The 20759-nt window shown below is 39.1% G+C and overlaps 1 protein-coding gene across 2 annotated transcripts in view; it reads right to left on the reverse strand.

The window, feature by feature from the left end:
• The window catches only part of NR2C2 (nuclear receptor subfamily 2 group C member 2), a 51824-nt gene that overhangs the window by 15417 nt on the left and 15648 nt on the right, over positions 1-20759 (reverse strand). For both annotated transcript variants that reach the window (XM_070738321.1, XM_070738322.1), the window contains 7 exons: positions 13031-13141; positions 11919-12119; positions 11278-11380; positions 7715-7894; positions 5114-5261; positions 4300-4393; positions 3107-3240 (listed from right to left, as the gene is read on the reverse strand). In XM_070738321.1, the coding sequence (XP_070594422.1) occupies positions 3107-3240; positions 4300-4393; positions 5114-5261; positions 7715-7894; positions 11278-11380; positions 11919-12119; positions 13031-13141 (971 nt within the window). The remainder of the gene's footprint in view (positions 1-3106; positions 3241-4299; positions 4394-5113; positions 5262-7714; positions 7895-11277; positions 11381-11918; positions 12120-13030; positions 13142-20759) is intronic.

The raw sequence follows: 20759 nt of genomic DNA on the forward strand, positions 1-20759 counted from the left end.
TAGGGGAAGGGCCTTCTCTGTGGCAGCTCCGGTCCTTTGGAATCAACTCCCCCCTGAGATTTGTACTGCCCCCACCCTCCTGGCTTTCCAAAAGGTTTTAAAAACACACCTTTGCCGACAGGCCTGGGGCCGTTGAGCACTGGCAGTCTGCTCCGGCTGCTAGTATGACTGTGATTGGGATGAATTTGGTTGAAATGCTTTTAAATATCTGGGGTTTACAATTTACCGTATTTTTCGCTCTATAAGACGCACCTGCTGATAAGACGCACCTAGATTTTAGAGGAGGAAAATAGAAAAAAATATTTTGAGCCAAAAAGGAGAGAGGAAGAGAGGAAGGAGTGAAAGAAGGGAGTGAGGGAGGAAAGAAGGGAGGAAGGAAAAGGAAAGCAAGAAATGGAGGGAGGAAAGGAAGGAAGGAAAGAAAGAAAGAAAGAAAGAAAGGGGGAAGGAACAGGAACAGAGGAAGGAAGCAAGGAAACTTATGAAAGGGGAGAGTAAGAGAGGAAGGACTGAAGGGAGGGAGGGAGGGAAGAAGGTAGGAAGGAGAAAGAAAAGAAGAAATAGAGGAAGGGAAGGTAAAAGAGAGAAAGAAGAAGAGCAAGAAAGAAAGCAAGAAAGAAAATGAAAGAGAAATAAAAATAGAGAGGGGGAATGAAAGAAATGGAAGGAGGGAAGGAAGGAAGGAGAGGAAGAAAGAGAAAGAAAGAAAGCAAGAGAAAGAAAAAAGAATGAAAGAGCAAGAGAGCAAGAGAAAGAAAGAAAGAAAGAAAGAAAGGCAACTTCAAAGAAAGGCTCACTGAGCATCTCTCACTCTCTCTCTCTTTCTATCCCTCTTTCTTTCTTTCTCTTCCTTTCTCTCTCTCCTCTTCCTTTATCTCCTCTCTCTCCCTCACTCTCTCTTTCTCTCCCCCCTCTCTCCCCCTTTCCCTCTCTTTCTCTCTCTCGCTCTCTTGCTATCTCTCCCCCCTCTCCCTCTCTCTTTCTCTCCCCCCTTTCCCTCTCTCTTTCTCTTGCTATCTCTCCCCCCTGTCCCACTCTTTCTCCCTCTCCCTCTCTTTCTCTCTCTCCCCCTCTCTCTTTCTCTCTCTCCCCCCCTTTCTCTCACTCTCTCTTTCTCACTATCTTGCTGTCTGTTGCTCTCACTCACTCTCGTTCTCTCTCCGTTCTTCTCAGCGGTGACGCGCGCACGCCCTGCCCGCCTCACCTTTGCCGAGAGCACTTTCGTCCCGGGCTCTCAGCAAGGGGGTTGTAGGAGAGGCGGGGCCGGCGGCAAAGGTGATATTCAATGTCGGGGGTGCACGGGCGGTTGCACGCGCTCCCTATCTCCCTGCTAGCCCACTCGGAATATTCAAAATAAGAAAAACCTTCACCGGCAAAGGCTTTTCTTATTTTGAATATTCCGAGTGGGCTAGCAGGGAGATAGGGAGCGCGCGCAACCGCCCATGCGCCCCCGACATTGAATATTGCCTTCGCCGGCCTCCGCTGAGAAAAGCCTTTGCCGGCATTTCCTCTCGGCGTCAAGGAGGCGCAGCGGCGGGCGGAGAGAGGGAAGGGGGGGCAGCGGCGTCCCTCCTGGCCTTGGCGGGCCGCCCGACCCTCCCCACCTCCTGCAAACGCGGCGGGCGGCGGGGGGAGAGCGAGGAGCCGGTTCCGGCGGGCGCGGGGCTTGGCTGGCTGGCTGGCTGGCGGGGGGAGCGCCGCTGGTGGTGCGGAGGGAGACCCTCCTCCGGGAGGGAGGGGGCCAGGCAGCAGCTAGCCAGCCAGCCGGCGGGATGGCGCTTCCGAGTTCGCAGCCTCCCCCCCCCCCCTCCCTGCATCTTCGCTCCATAAGACGGGGCTGATTTTTCATCCTACTTTGGGAGGAAAAAAACTGCGTCTTATGGAGCGAAAAATACGGTAGGTTTTATGCTTGGGTTTCATAAATTTATCCTATAAGCCGCCCTGAATCCTCTGGAGAAAGGGGGCCTAGAAATCCAAATGAATGAATGAATGAAAAATAAAATAAAACCAGTGAAATCTCATCCCTCAATCAATAACATCACAAATAACCCCCAAATAGAAAGTTATTTGCAGCTCTAGGGAAATTATCAGGATTTCCAGGCATACTTTACTGATTATTTGATGGGAATAAATAAATAAATAAATAAACAAATAAACAAACGTAAAATAATGAAATGGATTCAAATGTGAACAGGATTCTTTGACATTGCAATACTATAGGTACACCTGTATGTATCATAAATTTGGATACATTTTGCATAAGAATACCAAAATCAGTTGCCAATTATTTAAAAAGAAGTGAAATTATAATTGCAAATGGCAACTTATTGTATTTTTCAGAGTATAAGATGCCCTTTCTCCCTCCTAAAAGAGGCTGCAAATTTGGGTGCGCCTTATATACCAAATATAGCCCCTGTCCACCCTACCCTTCAGCCTTTGTGCATTCTCTTCCTGGCTGGAAAGACCACCACTGGCAATGGCTTTTACTTTTGGGCTCCTTGCCTTGTGTTTTCAGCCTCCAAACACTCGATGCACGGTGCCCCAAATGGTTACCCGGAACAGCTGCTGCCTTCTTTTATCCCTTCCTCGCATTGCCTGCTTTAGTCACTGGAGCTTCCTCCAAGGATCAGCTGTGCTTTTGAAGCTGTTTTTCAGCCCAAACACAAATTAAACGATCTTCTGTGCTTTGCTTGCTTTTCTTATTGCTGCTCTCCAACAATCAGCTGTGCTTTAGAAGCATAGCACCAATCATCTGCAACCTCAAAATCAGTAAGCGAACTAATGGGCTGAAGCTGACTAGTAGGCTAAGGAGTGGTAGGTAGACAGATGAATACCTGGTAGACAGAATTTATTTTCCTCCCCCAAAACTAAGGTGTATATTTTATAATCTGAAAAATACAGAATTTTTACACAGCATACAGTCAATACTTGTACTGTTTTTGTACTGTTCTTCTTAACTACTTTTCAATATTCAAGTGTGTTAAGAAATATCAGTTCACTTGATTCTTAAGTCTAACAAGAGAATGAAATTCATTTTTTTAAAAATTATCAATATTTTAGTTTCATCAGAGACCAATTAGAAAAATTTCTAATACGAAGCACCCACCTAGTAATCTCACTTGCAGATTGGTCTTCTTGTGAAATTTCTGAAGTATCCCCATTATTAAGAGATTCGGTAAGGCTGGCAAGTGATGTTACCACATTTGCTAGTGTTCCCAAAGCACCTTGGCTTGTCTCAGCCTACAAAATAAATAAATAAATAAAAATAACACTGCATTAAATGGCTGAGATTCTTTAAATATAATCTGTGCCTCTTTCCTAATACAGATACAAAAATAATTAAAATGAAGAGGATAAAATTACAATGAATGGTTTAAGAAATGTAAATAATATCAACCAAATAATATAATACACATCAGGGGGTTGATAAAGCCAGGCCTGTTTTTCATTACTATAGTCTATTCTATAGTCGAGCAAGTAGCACTCAGCTTACAAACGTTGTTCAGAAACCATTCAAACATATGATGGTGGGGAACAAATGATGTTTATGACCAGTCCTCAGAGTTCTTACTATCCCAGTACCCTTGCACCCATATGGTTGCAATCTTGGCAAATAAGTCATACTAATGACTAGTTACACTATTCCATGATCATGTGATCATTGTTGGCAATTTTCCCTGTCGACATACCCAGAAAGTCAGTGGGGAAGTCAACAGGGGAGGCTGCAATTCTCTCGTATAACTCTTCCAGTTCCTCTGCATTTATTTCCTATCAGTCACTTGCACCATCCGTGTACACCCTCTCCAGGCCTGGGGTGCACCTGTGTGCAATCGCCTCACAGCCTTCCAGATGTCTATGCACCCTTCCCAAGTCTCACCATACCTCCCTTTCCCTCTCATAAATCCTCCAAACTATACTCGTTGCCTGCTGCTAAGCTGCTAAATAGCTATCTGGGACTTGAACCTTCCTGCTGGCTTCCTCACTGAGCTGATTGTAGGGAGCCAGAAAGAAGTTGCCTCTCTTAATGGCCATGAGATTTGGTTAACAACAACTAGGATAGCAGAGATTGCCATTGCTAAACAATGTGGTCAAGCTTTATGAACACATTGCTTAGCTATGGAAATTCGGGTCCCAAATAACATCAATCAAAGATCTGAATATTAAATATATTTCTCAGCAGAAAGTATCTATGTATAAATTCTTCATATACAGCAATCAGGAAATTCTTCATATACAGCAAACAGCAATCAGGAAAAGTAGGAAAACATGAGTTGTGCAATTAAATCTAAGGAAGGCTACCTTGGTATCTGTAGCAAGTAGCACTGTACCATCATCCCGTATTAAAGGCTGCTGAATATTTACAAGCATCCCTGAATCAAGAAGATTGGCTGATCTGTTTAAGAGGATGAAAATAACAAAACAACATTATGTTACTAAAGACCACAATATTTATTTGTTACATCATTAACATTAACATCCATATTTTTTGTGATTTCTGAAATTGTTGATCAAAATACTTTCTGTTTTTGCTTTTGCAGAAATTATATTGAAATATCAGAAGGACTAGGGCAGGGGTAGGCAAAGTTGGCTCTTCTATGACTTGTGGACTTCAACTCCCAGAAGGGCCACCTTCTGCCATATGAATCCCAGCAACTGGTTAGGACCCACAGAGTCGGCCTTCTCCAAGTCCCGTCAACTAGACAATGTTGTTTGGCGGGACCTAGGGAAAGAGCCTTCTCTGTGGGGGGCCCGGTCCTCTGGAATCAGATCCCCCCGGAGATTCGTGCTGCCCCCATCCTCCTCGCCTTCTGTAAAAGCTTAAAGACCTATGTGTGCCGCCAGCCTTGGGGCCATTAGACCCTTGATACCTGGCTGACAAATGTAGTATGTTTTGCAATGTGAATGGGAATGGATAATTTTACATGTTAGTAGAGTTTTAAAATTTGTCTAGTAAAATTAATTGGATTTTTAGATTTGTACATTGTATATTGTTTGCTATGTTGTGAGCCACTCCGAGTACTCGGAGAGGGGTGGCCTACAAATCCAATTAATAAATAATAAAAGAAAATAAACTGAACTCTAAAAGGGCTTTAAAGACACATTCATTACTTACCTAGCCCCATCTTTATCTGCAACAAATGTTGGGGTTGCTATCAGGGGACTTCTTAAATCCTTTCTAATATATATTTTTTCTGTTGAAGCAGCACAGTTGGTTGGTTTCTCACGCTGTACATCAAAAGGCTTCCTTTCACTCTGTACAGCTATATCACAACACAACAAATACACAGGTATAAAACTCTATGCAACACATAGATTCTTAAAAGCTATTAGCTCACATTTAAGCTTCATTTAACCATAGGTTGGTCTATATCAGTGATAGCAAACCTTTTTTTCCTTGGATGCCAAAGGAGTGTGCGCGTGTGCTATCACGCATGTGCAAGTGCCCACACCAGTGATGGCAAACCTATGGCACGGGTGCCACGGGTGGCACGTGGAGCCAAATCTACTGGCACACGAGTCATTGTCCTAGCTCAGCTCCAACGTGCATGTGTGTGCCGGCCAGCTGATTTTTGGGTTGCACAGAGGCTCTGTGAGGGCGTTTTTAGCTTCCAGAGAGCCTCCGGTGGGATGAAGGAGGGCATTTTTACTCTCCCCTGGCTCCAGGGAAGCCTTTGAAGACTGGGGAGGGGGAAATGAGTCTAGTGGGCACACCAGAAGTTGGGAAACAGGCCATTTCTGGCCTCCAGAGGGCTTCCAGGGGTTGGGGAAAGCTGTTTTTGCCATCCCCAGGCACTGAATTATGAGTGTGGGCACTTGGGCATACTCGATAGCATGCATGCACGCTCTTTCGGCACCCAAGGAAAAAAAGGTTTGCCATCACTCACCCACACCCATAATTCAATGCCTGGAGAAAGCGAAAACAGCCCCCCCCCCCCCCCGGAGGCCAGAAGCAGCCTATTTCCCAAGTTTTGATGGGCCCAGTAGGCTCATGTTTCGCCCTCCCCAAGCTCCAAAGGCTTGCCTGGAGCAGGGGGAGGGTAAAAATGCCCTCCCCTACCCCCCCCCCCCCCGAGGCTTTCTGGAAGCCAAAAACACCCTCCCATAGCCTCTGTGCAAGCCAAAAATTATCTGGCTGGCACACATATGCACATTGGAACTGAGCTAGGGCAACGGTTCGGATCCTGGCAGATATGGGTCCACGTGCCACCTCTGGCACCTGTGCCATAGGTTCACCATTACTGGTCTATATACTGACTATTTCATCCTGTATCCATGTATCATGTTCTGATACATAGGATAAAGTTGTCTGGAGATGTTTTCTATAATACTAATGGCACTAAGCTATTTAGAACTTTTTTTTATTTTAACAGATATTTAAAAACACAACTAAGAAGAAAAGGAACAATGAAATAAACAGTAATAACAAAAAAGTAGAAATTTACAGATTGTGTCAAATTAATCATCAATTTTCAAATATGCGACACTACATACAAAAATAATTGTAAGTCTTTTTCCACGTTATTTGTGGTCTGAGAAAAATAAAGCACAAATACAACTTTTTAAATACAGGGGGAAAGCCCTATAACAATTAAAATGATACTAATTGTAATCTTGTATCAATTGTAATACCAATATCAGTTAACTAGTGAACCATTGTGAACCAGCTTGAACAGTGTATCACACTAGATAAGACATTTATGAAATATAGCTAAATTCAAAGGACATAGAAACAGCCACTTTTCCAAAGAATCCCAATTTGTAGTAGAGTAAGATGAAACTGACAAAAGTATAAGTAATCCCAGTTATATTTTGTGATGGTTGGAAAATGGTTGGAAAATGGTCATTTACATCACCAGCCCAATTTTTTTTAAAATAGCAGTTGAAAAGTGAATCACTGTGGTTATGAAACTGATCTACAGTTGTTAAACAAACCAATGGTTTGCTATGGCCACGGCTTTGCCAAAAAACCAGAAATGCTGGTTTTCAGCCAAGCTGTTGTAAAATACATTCACATGACCATGGAACACTGCAGACAACTGTAAATGTGGCCCAATTATCAAGTGCCTGAAATGTAGTAATATCACCGTGTGGTAGAGGAAACGCCTGAAACTTCAAATTTGGGGTTATGTCTATGGAGATTCTCAATAATCCAGGTCATGATTTTCTCAAGAGATGCTTTTCCAAAACCAACTGACTTTCTTAGTTAGACATTGCACATCCTGTCTTGGTTCTTGATCTGAACAACCAAGATGTTAGTGATTTATTTAACACCAGAGACTATTTTACCCTGAACTGCAGATACATTCCCCAGTTCTGCTATCAGAATTGATCCCTTCAACTTGCCCTTTAGTTTAAAAAAAAATAAACTATCATATTCAAGATAAACTCTCCCAAAATCAGAATAATCATTTTGGTTTTGAATATCATCACATTTCCATCAATCAATATACCAGTTAAAACATTTTACTCTTTCATTTATAGCACAAACCTCTGAATGTTTGAAGATTTAAATGTAAAGCTCAGCCAAAGATTGATGTCAAACAATTTGACTAGGACTACACAAACAGTGCAATAATAGAAACAATAAGAATAAGAACAGTGCAATAATAGAAACAATAGAAATAATAGAAGCAACTTTTATTCACAGAAATGTCCAAACTCTTATCCATTATTTTTTGTTAGAAACCAAATATGTTATAGACTTTAGACTCACATTCCATTTTCATTCCCATCTCAAGGCATTTTTTGAGCCGACAAAACTGGCAACGATTCCTGTGGTGTTTATTGATGATACAATCCTGGTTGCTACGGCAACTATAGGTCAGATTTTTCCTCACACTTCTTTTAAAAAAACCTTTGCATCCTTCACAACTGACAGCACCATAATGACGACCTTGAAAAAGAGGGGGGAAATCTAAGAAATCTATGATGATTACAAAAAGTACATTTTAAAACTCACTGCAATACTCACTATTCAATGGGTCTGTCAGTTAGCTTTTAAAAATTGAATTTTTATAACTCAAAGGGCTTTTCTAGATTTTTTTGAAGTTCTACTTCATAGTAGTACTGTCTTATATTATTACAGTAATTAAATTAAGATGTATTTGGTGTGAAAGCCAGTTAGACGCCACATAAATATTCTGTACTTCAGTTAGGATGGCAACTGGGGCTGGGATTGCAGTCATTAAATGATAAAGTTGTAAAGAGTGATGTGACAACATGCTATCCCTTAGCAACAGCAATTCAGGTGGTCCCAGATGTTATCATAACTCTAACATAATTCCACCTCTCTTTAAGAAACAGGAAGCAGAAGGAGGGGCGGCAAATGAGTTGGGGATGTGCTATAATGCAGTATATGCGCAGGGAGGTCAGGAAAGAAAGGTGCTGGTGGCTGTATGTCTATGTGTGATCTCAAGGAGGACAGGGAAGGAGGGTGGGAGTGAGCAAGTGAGGGGGAGGGAGAACATGTGTGTGTGTGTTAAGTCAAGAAAAGATGGGGAGGAAGAGCCTTATCCAAGCAGCTTGAGATTTTTCCCCACCGACTTCCCCTTTGACTTCGCAGAGAAGGTTGGCAATTGTAATCATGATTGGGGGATACTGCAACCTGTTTTAAGTACGGGCTGGTTACCAAACAGCCAAATTTTGTTAACGTGCCCCTGGGGACACTGCAATGGGTGGAACTTTGAGGGTTATAAATCCTTTCATTTAATGTCAACGTAACTTTTAACAATGACAATGAATGGTCATAACTTGACGACTAACTATATGACATTTGTTCGTTCATTCATTCATTCAGTCAGTCATATACTTTGTCTGTTGTCATGAAAAGCACTCAGAATGTTGAATAACTCTAAAACCAAGCAAAAAACCCCACCTATAAATATTTTAATAGAGCCAGTAGCCAAAGTTATGTTAATGCTGTCACTTAGAGCAAAACACAGACACTTTCTCTGCCAGTCTAGATTGAAGTGTGGCTTTTTCCTTCATGGTTCCTTAATTAGGATATTGCTTCTTTCTTGACTGCTTATGTGATGCTATTTCCTGCTTTTTGGAAGACTTTTTAATTATATCTTTTAAATGAAACAGTTACAATCATCCTCAATTTAACTTTGTAAGTCAGCTTATGACCACAGACATAAAAGGTGTCAGTATGTGACTGGAACCATTTTTATGCAGAGTTTTCAGCAAAAATGACATTGAGTCACTAATTATGGAACCGGCTCCATCCCATCAGTTTGCCTGTATCACTCAATCAGACAGTGCAGATCCTGTCAGTTAAAGAACTCTGCCCTTTGAAATATTCTTATCCCAGAGGTGAAGCAGGGGCCCTACTCTCCTGGCCTTCTAAAAAGGGGTTAAAACATGGCTCTGGCCCTTGTATGGGAAGCTCAAAGGAGCACAGTCGTGGGATTGATTGATGCTATGACAACTAATTTTTAACAGGATTTAATTATTCACGCTTCCTTAAAAATGTTTATAATGTTTAAATTTTTAATTTCAAAACCTTAACAGTGTAATTTTCATATACCATTTTATATTTTTATGTTTTATTTTATGCCACCCACTGTCCCTCTTTGAAGGACATGGGTGATTCATAAATATGAAATGTACATTAATACATGAATATAAAATGCAGTCATTTGCAGTATTTTGCAAATGGCCATAAATACAGGAAAGTTGCTTAACCTCCAATATATGATCATGTGACAGCAGGGGAGCAGCCATCAGAAATTCGGACCTGGAACTTTTTAGGGGGGGGAGGGAGCTGTTGTAACTTCAAAAAGTCGCTAAGTGACTGCATGTAAGTTGAGGATAACTATGTAAATGGGGTTTATTTCTGCCTGTTGATGGCTGATTTGTCAATGTGTCAAGTTTCCACTAACATCTTTGGATTTGATGATCTCACATATCAAATTTCTCAGTTGAACTTGTGACAGAATTTGTTGAGAAATTAAGCATCTTTCACCATGACACCATGCATTCTACCAATTTTCTACATGTTTGTCCTGCATAGTGGTTGTTAGTTATCAAGTTTGGTAATCAAATACCTGCAGGAAAACAACCACATTCAGAGGGCAATAAGAACCCAACAGTCAACTCTAAACTACACTTATTCTTCAGTGCTGCAACTTAGCTTTCGATGTTAATATTACGAGTCTTGTGAAAACAGAACTACTGTAGAATCTTGTCAAAACTTATTCCTGCCTGGAACATATTCTGATAAGGCTTCAGATTTGGGTGTGCAAGTATAATGGCTTGTACCTGCAAAGTTGATTCTTGCAAAATGTGCTCCCACTTTGCCTTGAAAAATAACGATTGTGCAGACAGGTAGTCCTCAATATACACCCATTAATTTAGTGACTGTTTGAAGTTGCAACAGTACTGAAAAAAAGTGACATGACCATTTTTGCACTTACGACTGCTACAGCAACCCCATGGTCACAGGATCAAATACACTGGCATGTATTTATGATGCCTGCAGTGTCCCAAGGTCACACGATCCCCTATTGTGACCTTCAGAGAAGCAAAGTCAATGTGGAAGCCAGATTCATTTAACTGTGTTACTAACATAACAACTGCAGTGATTCACTTAACAACTGTGGCAATAAAAGTTGTAAAATGGGGCAAAACTCACTTAACAACCATCTTACTTAGCAATGGAAATTTTGGGCTCAATTGTAGTTGTAAGTCAAAGTCTGTAATTACTGCTATGAATCCAAAATAAGTACAATAATAGTGTCTACCTCAAAAATAGTTTTGGTCATATTTCAATAATTATTCAAAAGTAAACAAGCTTAACCTAACCATTACAAAAATAATTTTAAATATAATTGTTTTATTGTTCAGTCCAAAAGAAAAGGATGTATTTAATAATGTTGCATTGTTGCATAAATGTTCCATTTGATATACAGATTAAAATTTAAAATCTAAATCTAAATAAATTTAAGATCTAGTTTTTGTGATGCTGCCCCTCTCTACCGAGAACCGCAGCAAAGTTCCTGGGAGCTCTGGAATATAGTCTCACTGCATATGTGATTAAAGGTATAATGTGCACTTAGTGGCCGACTAATCTATGGAAAATGAACAATATCACTATTACAATAGGGACATTAGTCTTCTAAGTCAGGGTTGTTGTTTTTTTTTAAACTTTCTTGAAGAATCCCCACTGCTGCCAAAAAAGTTTTTTGTTTTTATCTTTACCAAACCTTACTTTCAGTTAAAGATTAGTACTGTGTGAGTGTTTAGGCAAATGTATTCAATAGCTTGGCATCTTACCTGATGCTTTGTCTCCACAGACAACACAGTATTCTACTACCTGTGGCCGCTGCACATCAGTTTTAGCTAATAAACGTTCCACAGAGGCAGAGTCAGTGACAATCTAAAATGAAACATTTAAAAGTTTATAGTATAATTTATATTTGAAACTGTTTTTAAAAGATGCTGCAATTTTTAAACATAAAACATAGCTGTGCCGCAGCTGTGCAGCTGCAAAATAAACATGCAGAAAGGGAAGAAATAATGAAAAATTATATTAAAAGACAACAGTATAGCAAAGCCAGCAAGGGAAAGGTTTAAAAGTTTACATAGTAATTGATGGCATGATAATGTAAAAGAAAGTTATAGTGATTCATACACATGGCATCCATCTACTAATTGCCTCAAGACACTGCCCCTTGCCTTGTTTGCATAATATGACAATGTTGATGTATATAAACTGTACCACATGTTTAGTTTTGTTTCTGTGTTTTGAGATCATCTGATTTTTATTGAGCTGATAGTATTTTAGAATATGATGTGGAGACTAGAAAATAAATTCTACAGACCCATGCTAATTAGTTAAAGTATAAGCCATTTTTCTGCATGCCCTTAAGTCTGAATATCCAATATAAGTATCATTCTTTAACTGTGGTATTTACCTGTATTCTGCCTGGCACAATATTATCTGTGGTAGTAAAAATAAGTTGCTTGGTATTAGAAGTCTCAGGTGCAGCTAGTATTACTTTCCCTGTTCCAGTACCATCTGGACTAGTAAGTATAAATTGTTGCTTTGGGGATACTGATGAATCCAGTGCTGTCACTATTTGAATTTTCTGCCCTGTTTGCTGATCTGTGACAATCTATAACAAAAAGAAAAATAGTATTGTGTGAGAATAAATTTAACACATTAAAAAAATAAATTTAACAAGCTTTTCAGTTCGCTTTTAATAATTATATGCCATTATTTAAGGATGTTATGTTTCCTGTTACAAAATTATGGATTAAAGTTACGCAAAAAAGAAAGAAATGCTATAGTAAAAATGGAAAGATTCTATCAACAGGTATTTCAAATACATACATAATTACTCAAAATGAAACAAGAAACTGTCTTCAAACATATACTGTCCACCAGTGTGTACAAATAGAAAAGGTTCTCTCACAAGATGCTCACAAAAATATAGTTCAGAATGTCCAGGGGGAAAGCATTTTGAAATTCCCTGATATTTCCCTGACATTTCCCTGTAACTTGCAGATCTAGTTAAGGCGCAGTCGTAGATGATGTCATACGAAACGGCTATGGGTATAGAAATATCAGTAGCTGAGGAAGCAAGTTGTTGCCACAGTTATGCTCATTTTTGCTTGACTCTGCCAGGTAGCGCTATCTGGATTTTTTTAAACATGATTTTTCCCTGACTTTTAAACTTTTTAATACAGTTTGGTTCCCCCCCCCTGATTTATTCTGTTTTTTTTCATGAATTCCCTGATAATTCCGATATTTCCCGAATTGTTGATTTCCCTGATAATTCCCTGATTTCCCATATTTGCTGGACACCCTGATAGTTTCAGTAATAAAATAAAACCTCTCAAGTAGTAGATCACTTTCTCATAGTAAATCTGCTCGTTATACACTGATGCTAAACAACTGTAAAATTATATATGTCTGAAATTATTACATAGAAGAAAAAAATGAAATTAAAATGCTCTGTTATTTGATGCTACATATTAAGCAGAAAGAGATAAAACAGGCTACATTTAGAAGACAAGTCTATACCTGAATACGTTGTGGTGATGATACAGTGGAATCTGTGGAGATTATCTGGATGCGCTGGGAAGGGCTGGTCATCACTGGAGTTTCAGATAAGATTGACTGGACAGTTTGGACCTAGAATGATTTATGAAAAAAAACTTTACATATGGCAAAACAATACAATGAATATTATATAACTTAATATTTTATTAAATAATTAAAATATTTTGATTGGGGGACTGTACAGCAGAGTACATGTTCAAGATTCTCCAAGTTATAAGCCATTAATTTATAAGCCCTTACATACTGTAAGGACTTCAGAAGAGAAGCTGGTTAATGTGGTATCTATGTCATTTTATTTTTGTAGACTAGAACCTTCCATCAGGAAAGAAGTTTCAGACACAGTGCATGAATAAACCTGTTTTCATGAATTTATCATTATCTTAATAGGAAATCCAGAAAATGGAATTCTTTGTATGTGAAGATAAGAATAGTTAAAAAATATATATGTGGCATTGATTAAAAATAAACATTATTTAAAGATAATAATGTAAACTATTTGGAAGTTATAGGACCTTCGAGACTAAAATATCAAGCACAGTTTAGTATTACAGCCCAATTACAGCCCAATGCTAACATAAAATAATTAAATAATTATTAAAATTAGAATAGTTTTTAAATTTAGTTTATGGTCAGAAGCAACCACAAGAATAAATAAAGAGCATTAAATCCAAGCCAAAAGGAATAAAAATCATCTTAGAGGAAACAAATTAACAATAACAAGACTGCTATAAAATGGCTCGGATTCGGACGGACCTTGACTCCGATTGGATAGCAGAGTTGGCTGATAATGAGTCAGTTGAGATGACTGGAGCTCGTCGTTGTGCATCTGTTTGGGAGGAGTTTGACCTGGTGACACCTGATGAAGTGGACAAGGCCATTGGATCTGTGAATTCCGCCACCTGTTTACTGGATCCGTGTCCCTCTTGGCTGGTTTCGGCCAGCAGAGAGGTGACACGGAGCTGGGTCCAGGAGATTGTCAACGCTTCTTTGAGGAGGGGGTCCTTTCCAGCTCTCTACAAGGAGACACTTCTAGGGAGCCTTTCCTGGACCCAGCCATTCTCAATAACTATCGTCCAGTCTCCAACCTTCCCTTTATGGGGAAGGTTATCAAGAAGGTGGTGTCGCCTCAGCTCCAATGGTCCTTGGAAGAAGCCGATTATCTAGGCCCTCAACAGTCAGGATTCAGGCCCAGCTACAGCACGAAAGCCACTTTGATCGCACTGATGGATGGTTTCTGGCGGGCCTGGGACAAGGGCTTGTCCTCTGTCCTGGTACTTCTTGACCTCTCAGCGGCTTTCGATACTATCGACCATGGTATCCTTCTACGCCGACTGGAGGGGTTGGGAGTGGGAGGCATTGTTCTTCAGTGGTTCTCCTCCTACCTCTCTGGTCAGTCGCAGGCGGTGTTAGTGGGGGGTGAGAGGTCGACCTTGAGGTCTCTCCCTTGCAGGGTGCCTCAGGGGTCGGTCCTCTCCCCCCTGCTATTCAATATCTACATGAAACCGCTGGGTGAGATAATCCAAGGGAATGGGGTGAGGAATCATCAGTACGCTGATGATACCCAGTTGTACATCTCCTCCCCATGTCCAGTCAGTGAAGCAGTGGAAGTGATGTGCCGATGCCTGCAGGCTGTTGGGGTCTGGATGGGTGTCAACAGGCTCAAACTCAATTCTGACAGGACGGAGTGGCTGTGGGTTTTGCCTCCCAAGGACAATTCCATCTGTTTGTCCATTACCCTGAGGGAGGAGTTATTGACCCCCCTCGGAGAGGGTTCGCAACTTGGGCGTCCTCCTCAATCCACAGCTAACATTAGAGCACCATCTTTCAGCTGTGGCAAGAAGGGAGTTTGCCCAGGTTCACCTGCTGCACCAGTTGCGGCCCTATTTGGACAGGGAGTCACTGCTCAGTCACTCACACCCTCATCACCTCAAAGTTCGACTACAGCAATGCTCTCTACATGGGGCTATCTTTGAAAAGTGTTCAGAAACTTCAGATTGTGCAGAATGCGGCCACGAGAGCTATCGTGGGGTTTCCTAGATCTGCCCACGCTTCGTCAACACTCTGCGGCCTGCACTGGTTGCCGATTAGTTTCCGGTCACAATTCAAAGTGTTGGTAATGACCTATAAAGCCCTTCACGGCATCGGACCAGAATACTTTTGGAACCGCCTTCTGCTGCACAAATCCCAGCGACCAATTAGGTCCCACAGAATTGGCCTTCTCCGGGTCCCGTCGACAAAACAATGCCATCTGGCGGGCCCCAGGGGGAGAGCCTTCTCTGTGGCGGCCCCGGGTGGGGGGAAGGCCCTTTTCTGAACAAAATTAACAAATAAGCATCAATTTTTTCATTTCAATTTTCATTTCATTATGTTCAGAAATGATCAAATTATTAGGCCAATGCCAAAGATGGTCACAAGAAGTCTGATTTTGCAGCCTAATCTAGATAAAAATGAACAAAATTGCACAAAAACAGGTGGCGGAATGCTTTTATGAGCAAAATAAACAAATAAGCATTATTTTTTTCACTTCAATTTTCATTTCATTGTGTTCACAAATGTTCAAATTAGTATACTAGTGATAAAAGTATTCAAAAAGACCATTCCAGTAGCTAGAACCAACTTTTTTAAAGGACCTGGAGGGTAACATTGGTAACTTTTTTTCCCCAGCAAAAAATATACACCCCCCCCCCAAAAAACCCCCCACCATCCTTAGAAAGAACCCCTCAAATGAGACAAATTCATGGAATTTCAAGTTTCAGATATGCAGGGAAAATGTTTTACATTTTCAAGCTTCATTTCGGGTCCTTTGAGACCCGAGGGGAAACAGCAGGGTTAAAGTTGCTGATTTTTTTTCCCAGTAGAGAAGATGGTTGAAAAGCACAACTACTTTTCATTCAGAAAGTTGCATGGCACTTTTGAAATGGACATGAAGTGCAAGAAATGTCAAATGTACCACTCAAGAATTATTTGCAACAAACAATAATATATATCTAGCTTGGTTAAACAATTCACATTTGAAATAAAATATATAAATAAATGGATTTATTTTAAATTTTAATTTCAAACAGGTTTGTATTATTTGTGCATATGCATGCATGAATATGATGAATATAACAAACATTGTTTTTCTTACTAGTTCACCTTTATATATTTTAATCTAAAACAGTCTTTTAGATGACTTTTAATTATTAGATTTGTTATATATTGTACTATTACTGTTGTGAGCCGCTCCGAGTCTACAGAGAGGGGCGGCATACAAATCTAATAATATAAATAAATAAATAAAGTCTTTGGCAACCTGCTTCTATCTAGATGGTTTTAAGAAAAACTCTCATCATTCCCAGCCACCATGGCAAGAGTAGTTTTAGAAAGTATTAATCTTGGAAAGATTGCATTAGAAAATTTTGAAATAGGAAAGCATATAGTTTACTTAGTACTAGACTTATTCTTAAAGAATGCAATAATAATCTGAGTTGAATAATACAAAATCAAATACAGTAATATATTTTATCAGACAATATTAATAATTATTGTGTTTGTTATAAAAATAGTTACAAAGTACAAATTAACATATCTGTTAAGGAACATTGCTTATCATATAATGGATATGAAGCAGTAAAATATACCAATAACTGAGAATTATGATTAAAACTTTAGTTAAAATCAGTGTGAAAATAATGACCTCTTCTAAACACTTAAAATATTCCTGAAAAATCCATTCATTTGGTAAAAATTATTACCAGTTTAAATTATGGTAAAATGTCATTTAATTAAAAATTATTAAGATAATGCATTAACAAATACTACCTATATATTTTATATATTTATCTAAAGAAGAATATTATCTATAGTAATCTTAGAATTATTTGCATCATACGTAAAACTATGCAGACTCCAATACTTACAGTGTCAAATCGTTCTGCAGTTTTATTTACATTTTTCCTCAGCAAAGATCTTTGGGCAAAACAACTGAAGAAAACTGAAGACATCAGTTTTATTCTACTCCCAAAGGTTGTATCTGAACTCCATATATAAAGATTCCAGTGATAAAATGACAGAATTATTTAAAAATGCCCTCCCCATGACCCTTTTCCTCTGAAGGTCAAGTACACTATCACTCCCTGTAACCAAGGAAGCAGAATTGACGTGTTCCTGCTGTTTTGCCAGCTGCTGAAGCAGTTTCTCTAATAATACAATTAATTTCACTGGGAAGGATGTACCCAGGTTACAGAGATTTCTCCTTAGTTTATCCTGGATCCAACTAGGATTATTAACGAACAAATAGTAAACTTAATCAGATAATAATTTTGTTACTCTGTGATACATTGTATAACAATAAAATGAAACAACAGGACAAACTTTTTTATTGTATTTAGTTTATGAATCATCTACCATTTTCACAGCTTATTAATCTTTTAAAACAGTATTTATCAAACTGCATTCCAATCAAAAATATATTAGAATTCATTTATAATTATTTTTAAAGTATTTATTGCAAAACTATATCCCCATTTTAACTCTTGGAAGAGAACTACTGTAATTTGACATATAATAGAAAAATAACATACACTTCAAAAAACTATTTTGATTCAAAACTCAAATAATTGGTATGTTGCCAAGTATTATTTATAAATGAAACAAAGTAGTCTATATATTGGAAATAAATGGAAATGTCCATAAAAGTTGATAAACCAAATACAGTAATATAAATGATTCCATATCAAAGTAGTGAATGCCAATATTGGTCAGACTGGAGGTAATTTTGTTTTATTGCACAAATTCCTTAAATCGTTCATGAGATTGCTAAATAATCTTTTCTCTATAAACATCTGATTCTGACCTGCTAGTTGAGCAATGGTATTTTTATCAGGAAGTCGGCCCATGCTCTCACCTTTCTGGACCATCATTCAGATAAAGTTGAAAAAGATACCCTCTAAAACTGAAAGAAATAAGATAATGGCTTGTAATGGTAAATGATAGCTAGCGCCTTCCCATTTAGTGGCTATTACTCTTATAGATATCCAATAAATATTTTCCTTCTCCAAGTTATCTGCATATTTATTGAGGTGAAAGGTTATTTCACTACATCAAGAGAAAAAGCAACAATCTTTTTCACGATGTTCATGATAATCATGAACTTCAGAATGTGGACACATTTGATTATCAACTCCCTACTTTATTATTGGGCAATAGAAAACTCACTTTCTTTTGCATTTTCAGAATGAACATCCTCTGAATTATCTGTGTAGGAGATACTTTGAAAAAGGAAAAACTATTAGATATTTTTAAATAATAAGTTGCTACAATGAATCAGAAGGTTGACTTTGTAGTCATGGAATTGTGTCAAAATATTAATTTAGAAAACCTACAATATTTTACATGGAACATCTTTCAACTACTAATCCCCTTGAAATAACAGCAAATGAAGTCAATAGTGTGGCCATTTTGGAGCAAAATAGGGTGTGTGGCCACTAAGGCTTTATAAACTTTTTTTGTTCATTAAGCTTATTGCTTCATCTGATTTTTAATGTTTGGAGAAAAAATATTAGTTAGGAAACTGATTTATCACAAAACATTAGCAGTTAATATGATTTTTATTTTAAAAAGGCATCTTGATCACACATAGGATCCAAAGTCAATAAAATGGTGTACAGTACAGTAGTCCCTCACCTATCGCTGGTGTTACGTTCCAGACCCGGTCGCGATAGGTGAAATCCACGATGGGGAATTTATCCACTGATAGTACTTATTTAAGTATTTATATTGTAATTGTTTGGTAAGTTTTCATTGTTTTAAGTGTTTATAAACCCTTCCCACACAGTATTTATTTTAGATACAGTATTTAAATACAGTATTTACAATTTTAGATATTTTTTTTTTGAAAAACCTGCCGATCAAGTTCCGTGGGCTGTTTAAATCTCCCGATCGACTTCCTCAGAAACCCGCGAACCAACAAAGATCCGCGAATGATTTTTCTCATTAATATTTCTTGAAAACCCGCAATGAAGTGAAGCCGCAGTAGGTGAAGCGCGATACAGCGAGGGACTACTGTATAGCTGCAGCCCAAGTTTTTTTCTGGAGGTATGACTCTCAGCTCAGCAAAACAAACAAACAAACAAACAAAAATCTTTCAACTAACAAAAAGCTCTATGTAAAGCAAAAAGTAACCTCAACAATTTGCCTTCTGGTAAATGTCTAATTTAGAAGCCATTTTGTGAAAAGAACAGGCTTTTCTTTGGTCATGTGACCATGGGATGCTACAAATGACTATACAGTAGTCCCTCGCTATATATACCACGGAAGTTCGGCTTTGGCATTCGGCTTCAGGAGACAGCTGGGAAGCGGCGCGGCTGTTTTAAAAGGTGACAGCCGGGCTGGGGGGCTTCCCAGCAACCTCCCGAACCGAACCCGGGGTTCAGAAAAATTTTGCCTCTTCTTACGAACTTTGTTCGAGTTACGAACCGGCGTTCGGGAGGCTTCTGAGAAGCCCCGCCGCCCGGCTGTCACCTTTTAAAACAGCCGCGCGGCTTCCCAGCAGTCTCCGAACGCTGGTTCGTAACTTGAAAAAAGTTCGTAAGAAGAGGCAAAATTTTTCTGAACCCCGGGTTCGTATCACGAGTTGTTCGTAAGACAAGGGGTTCGTATCTTGAGGTACCACTGTATATATATTTATTTATTTATTTATTCGATTTTTATGCCGCCCTTCTCCTTAGACTCAGGGCAGCTTACAACATGTTAGCAGTAGCACTTTTTAACAGAGCCAGCATGTTGCCCCCACAATCCGGGTCTTCATTTTACCCACCTCGGAAGGATGGAAGGCTGAGTCAACCTTGAGCCGGTGATGAGATTTGAACCGCTGACCTTCAGATCTACAGTCAGCTTCAGTGGCCTGCAGTACAGCACTCTACCTGCTGCTCATTTTACACTCATTTTACAGTAGCCCTGACAGATGGCTGCTTCATTTCTGAACATATGCATAGAACAGAAATTCGCTATTTATTGGGTAACTGGTTTCAATGCTAGACTGTTCTTAAGAAGGTTTTTCTTAACAATCAGAACCTGCATTCATAGAATCTGACTCCATATGAGTCTTGCAGTTTGAGACAAAGGAAAATAAAATTTGACCTTTCTTTGAATATTGAAGTTTGGAACTCAGCAGGAAACTTTTTCGGAAGGCGTGCTCCCCTACATAAGCAAAATTCTGAAAGAATAAACTAACTATGTAGTAAAATGTTTCCCATATGTATAAATAAAACAATAGGGTGAGTGGCTTTTGGATATAAAGTATTGGCTTAGCCCACATTACTATGGGGTTAGTTGGCTCCATGAGGGAACCGTCATCTCCTTATCTGTGTTAACAACTGCTAGCCTTCCCATCTTGGAATTCTGCATCTCTTACTGTGTTGTTTTATTTTTTTAAAAAATCTTAAATTCTATTTTTAATGCTTAGTTTTATCGATTAAATTTTACACAGCCCAGAGCCCCTTTCTGAGGGAAATGGGCAGTTAAGAAATGTGTTAAATAAATAAATAGCAAAATGAAACTTCAACACTAATAAGGTGTCCTTTTGGGTACTTGAATTGTGCCAAATCCCTCTCAGTCTTCTCTTTTCAACATTTTTAATCTCTTGTAATACTCTGGGCTGCTTTTCTATAATTGTACTTTTCTGAATGCTGCTTGCACTGTAGAACAC

Source organism: Erythrolamprus reginae, chromosome 2 (genome assembly GCF_031021105.1).
Source record: "Erythrolamprus reginae isolate rEryReg1 chromosome 2, rEryReg1.hap1, whole genome shotgun sequence".
NCBI classification, from domain to species: Eukaryota; Metazoa; Chordata; class Lepidosauria; order Squamata; family Dipsadidae; genus Erythrolamprus; species Erythrolamprus reginae.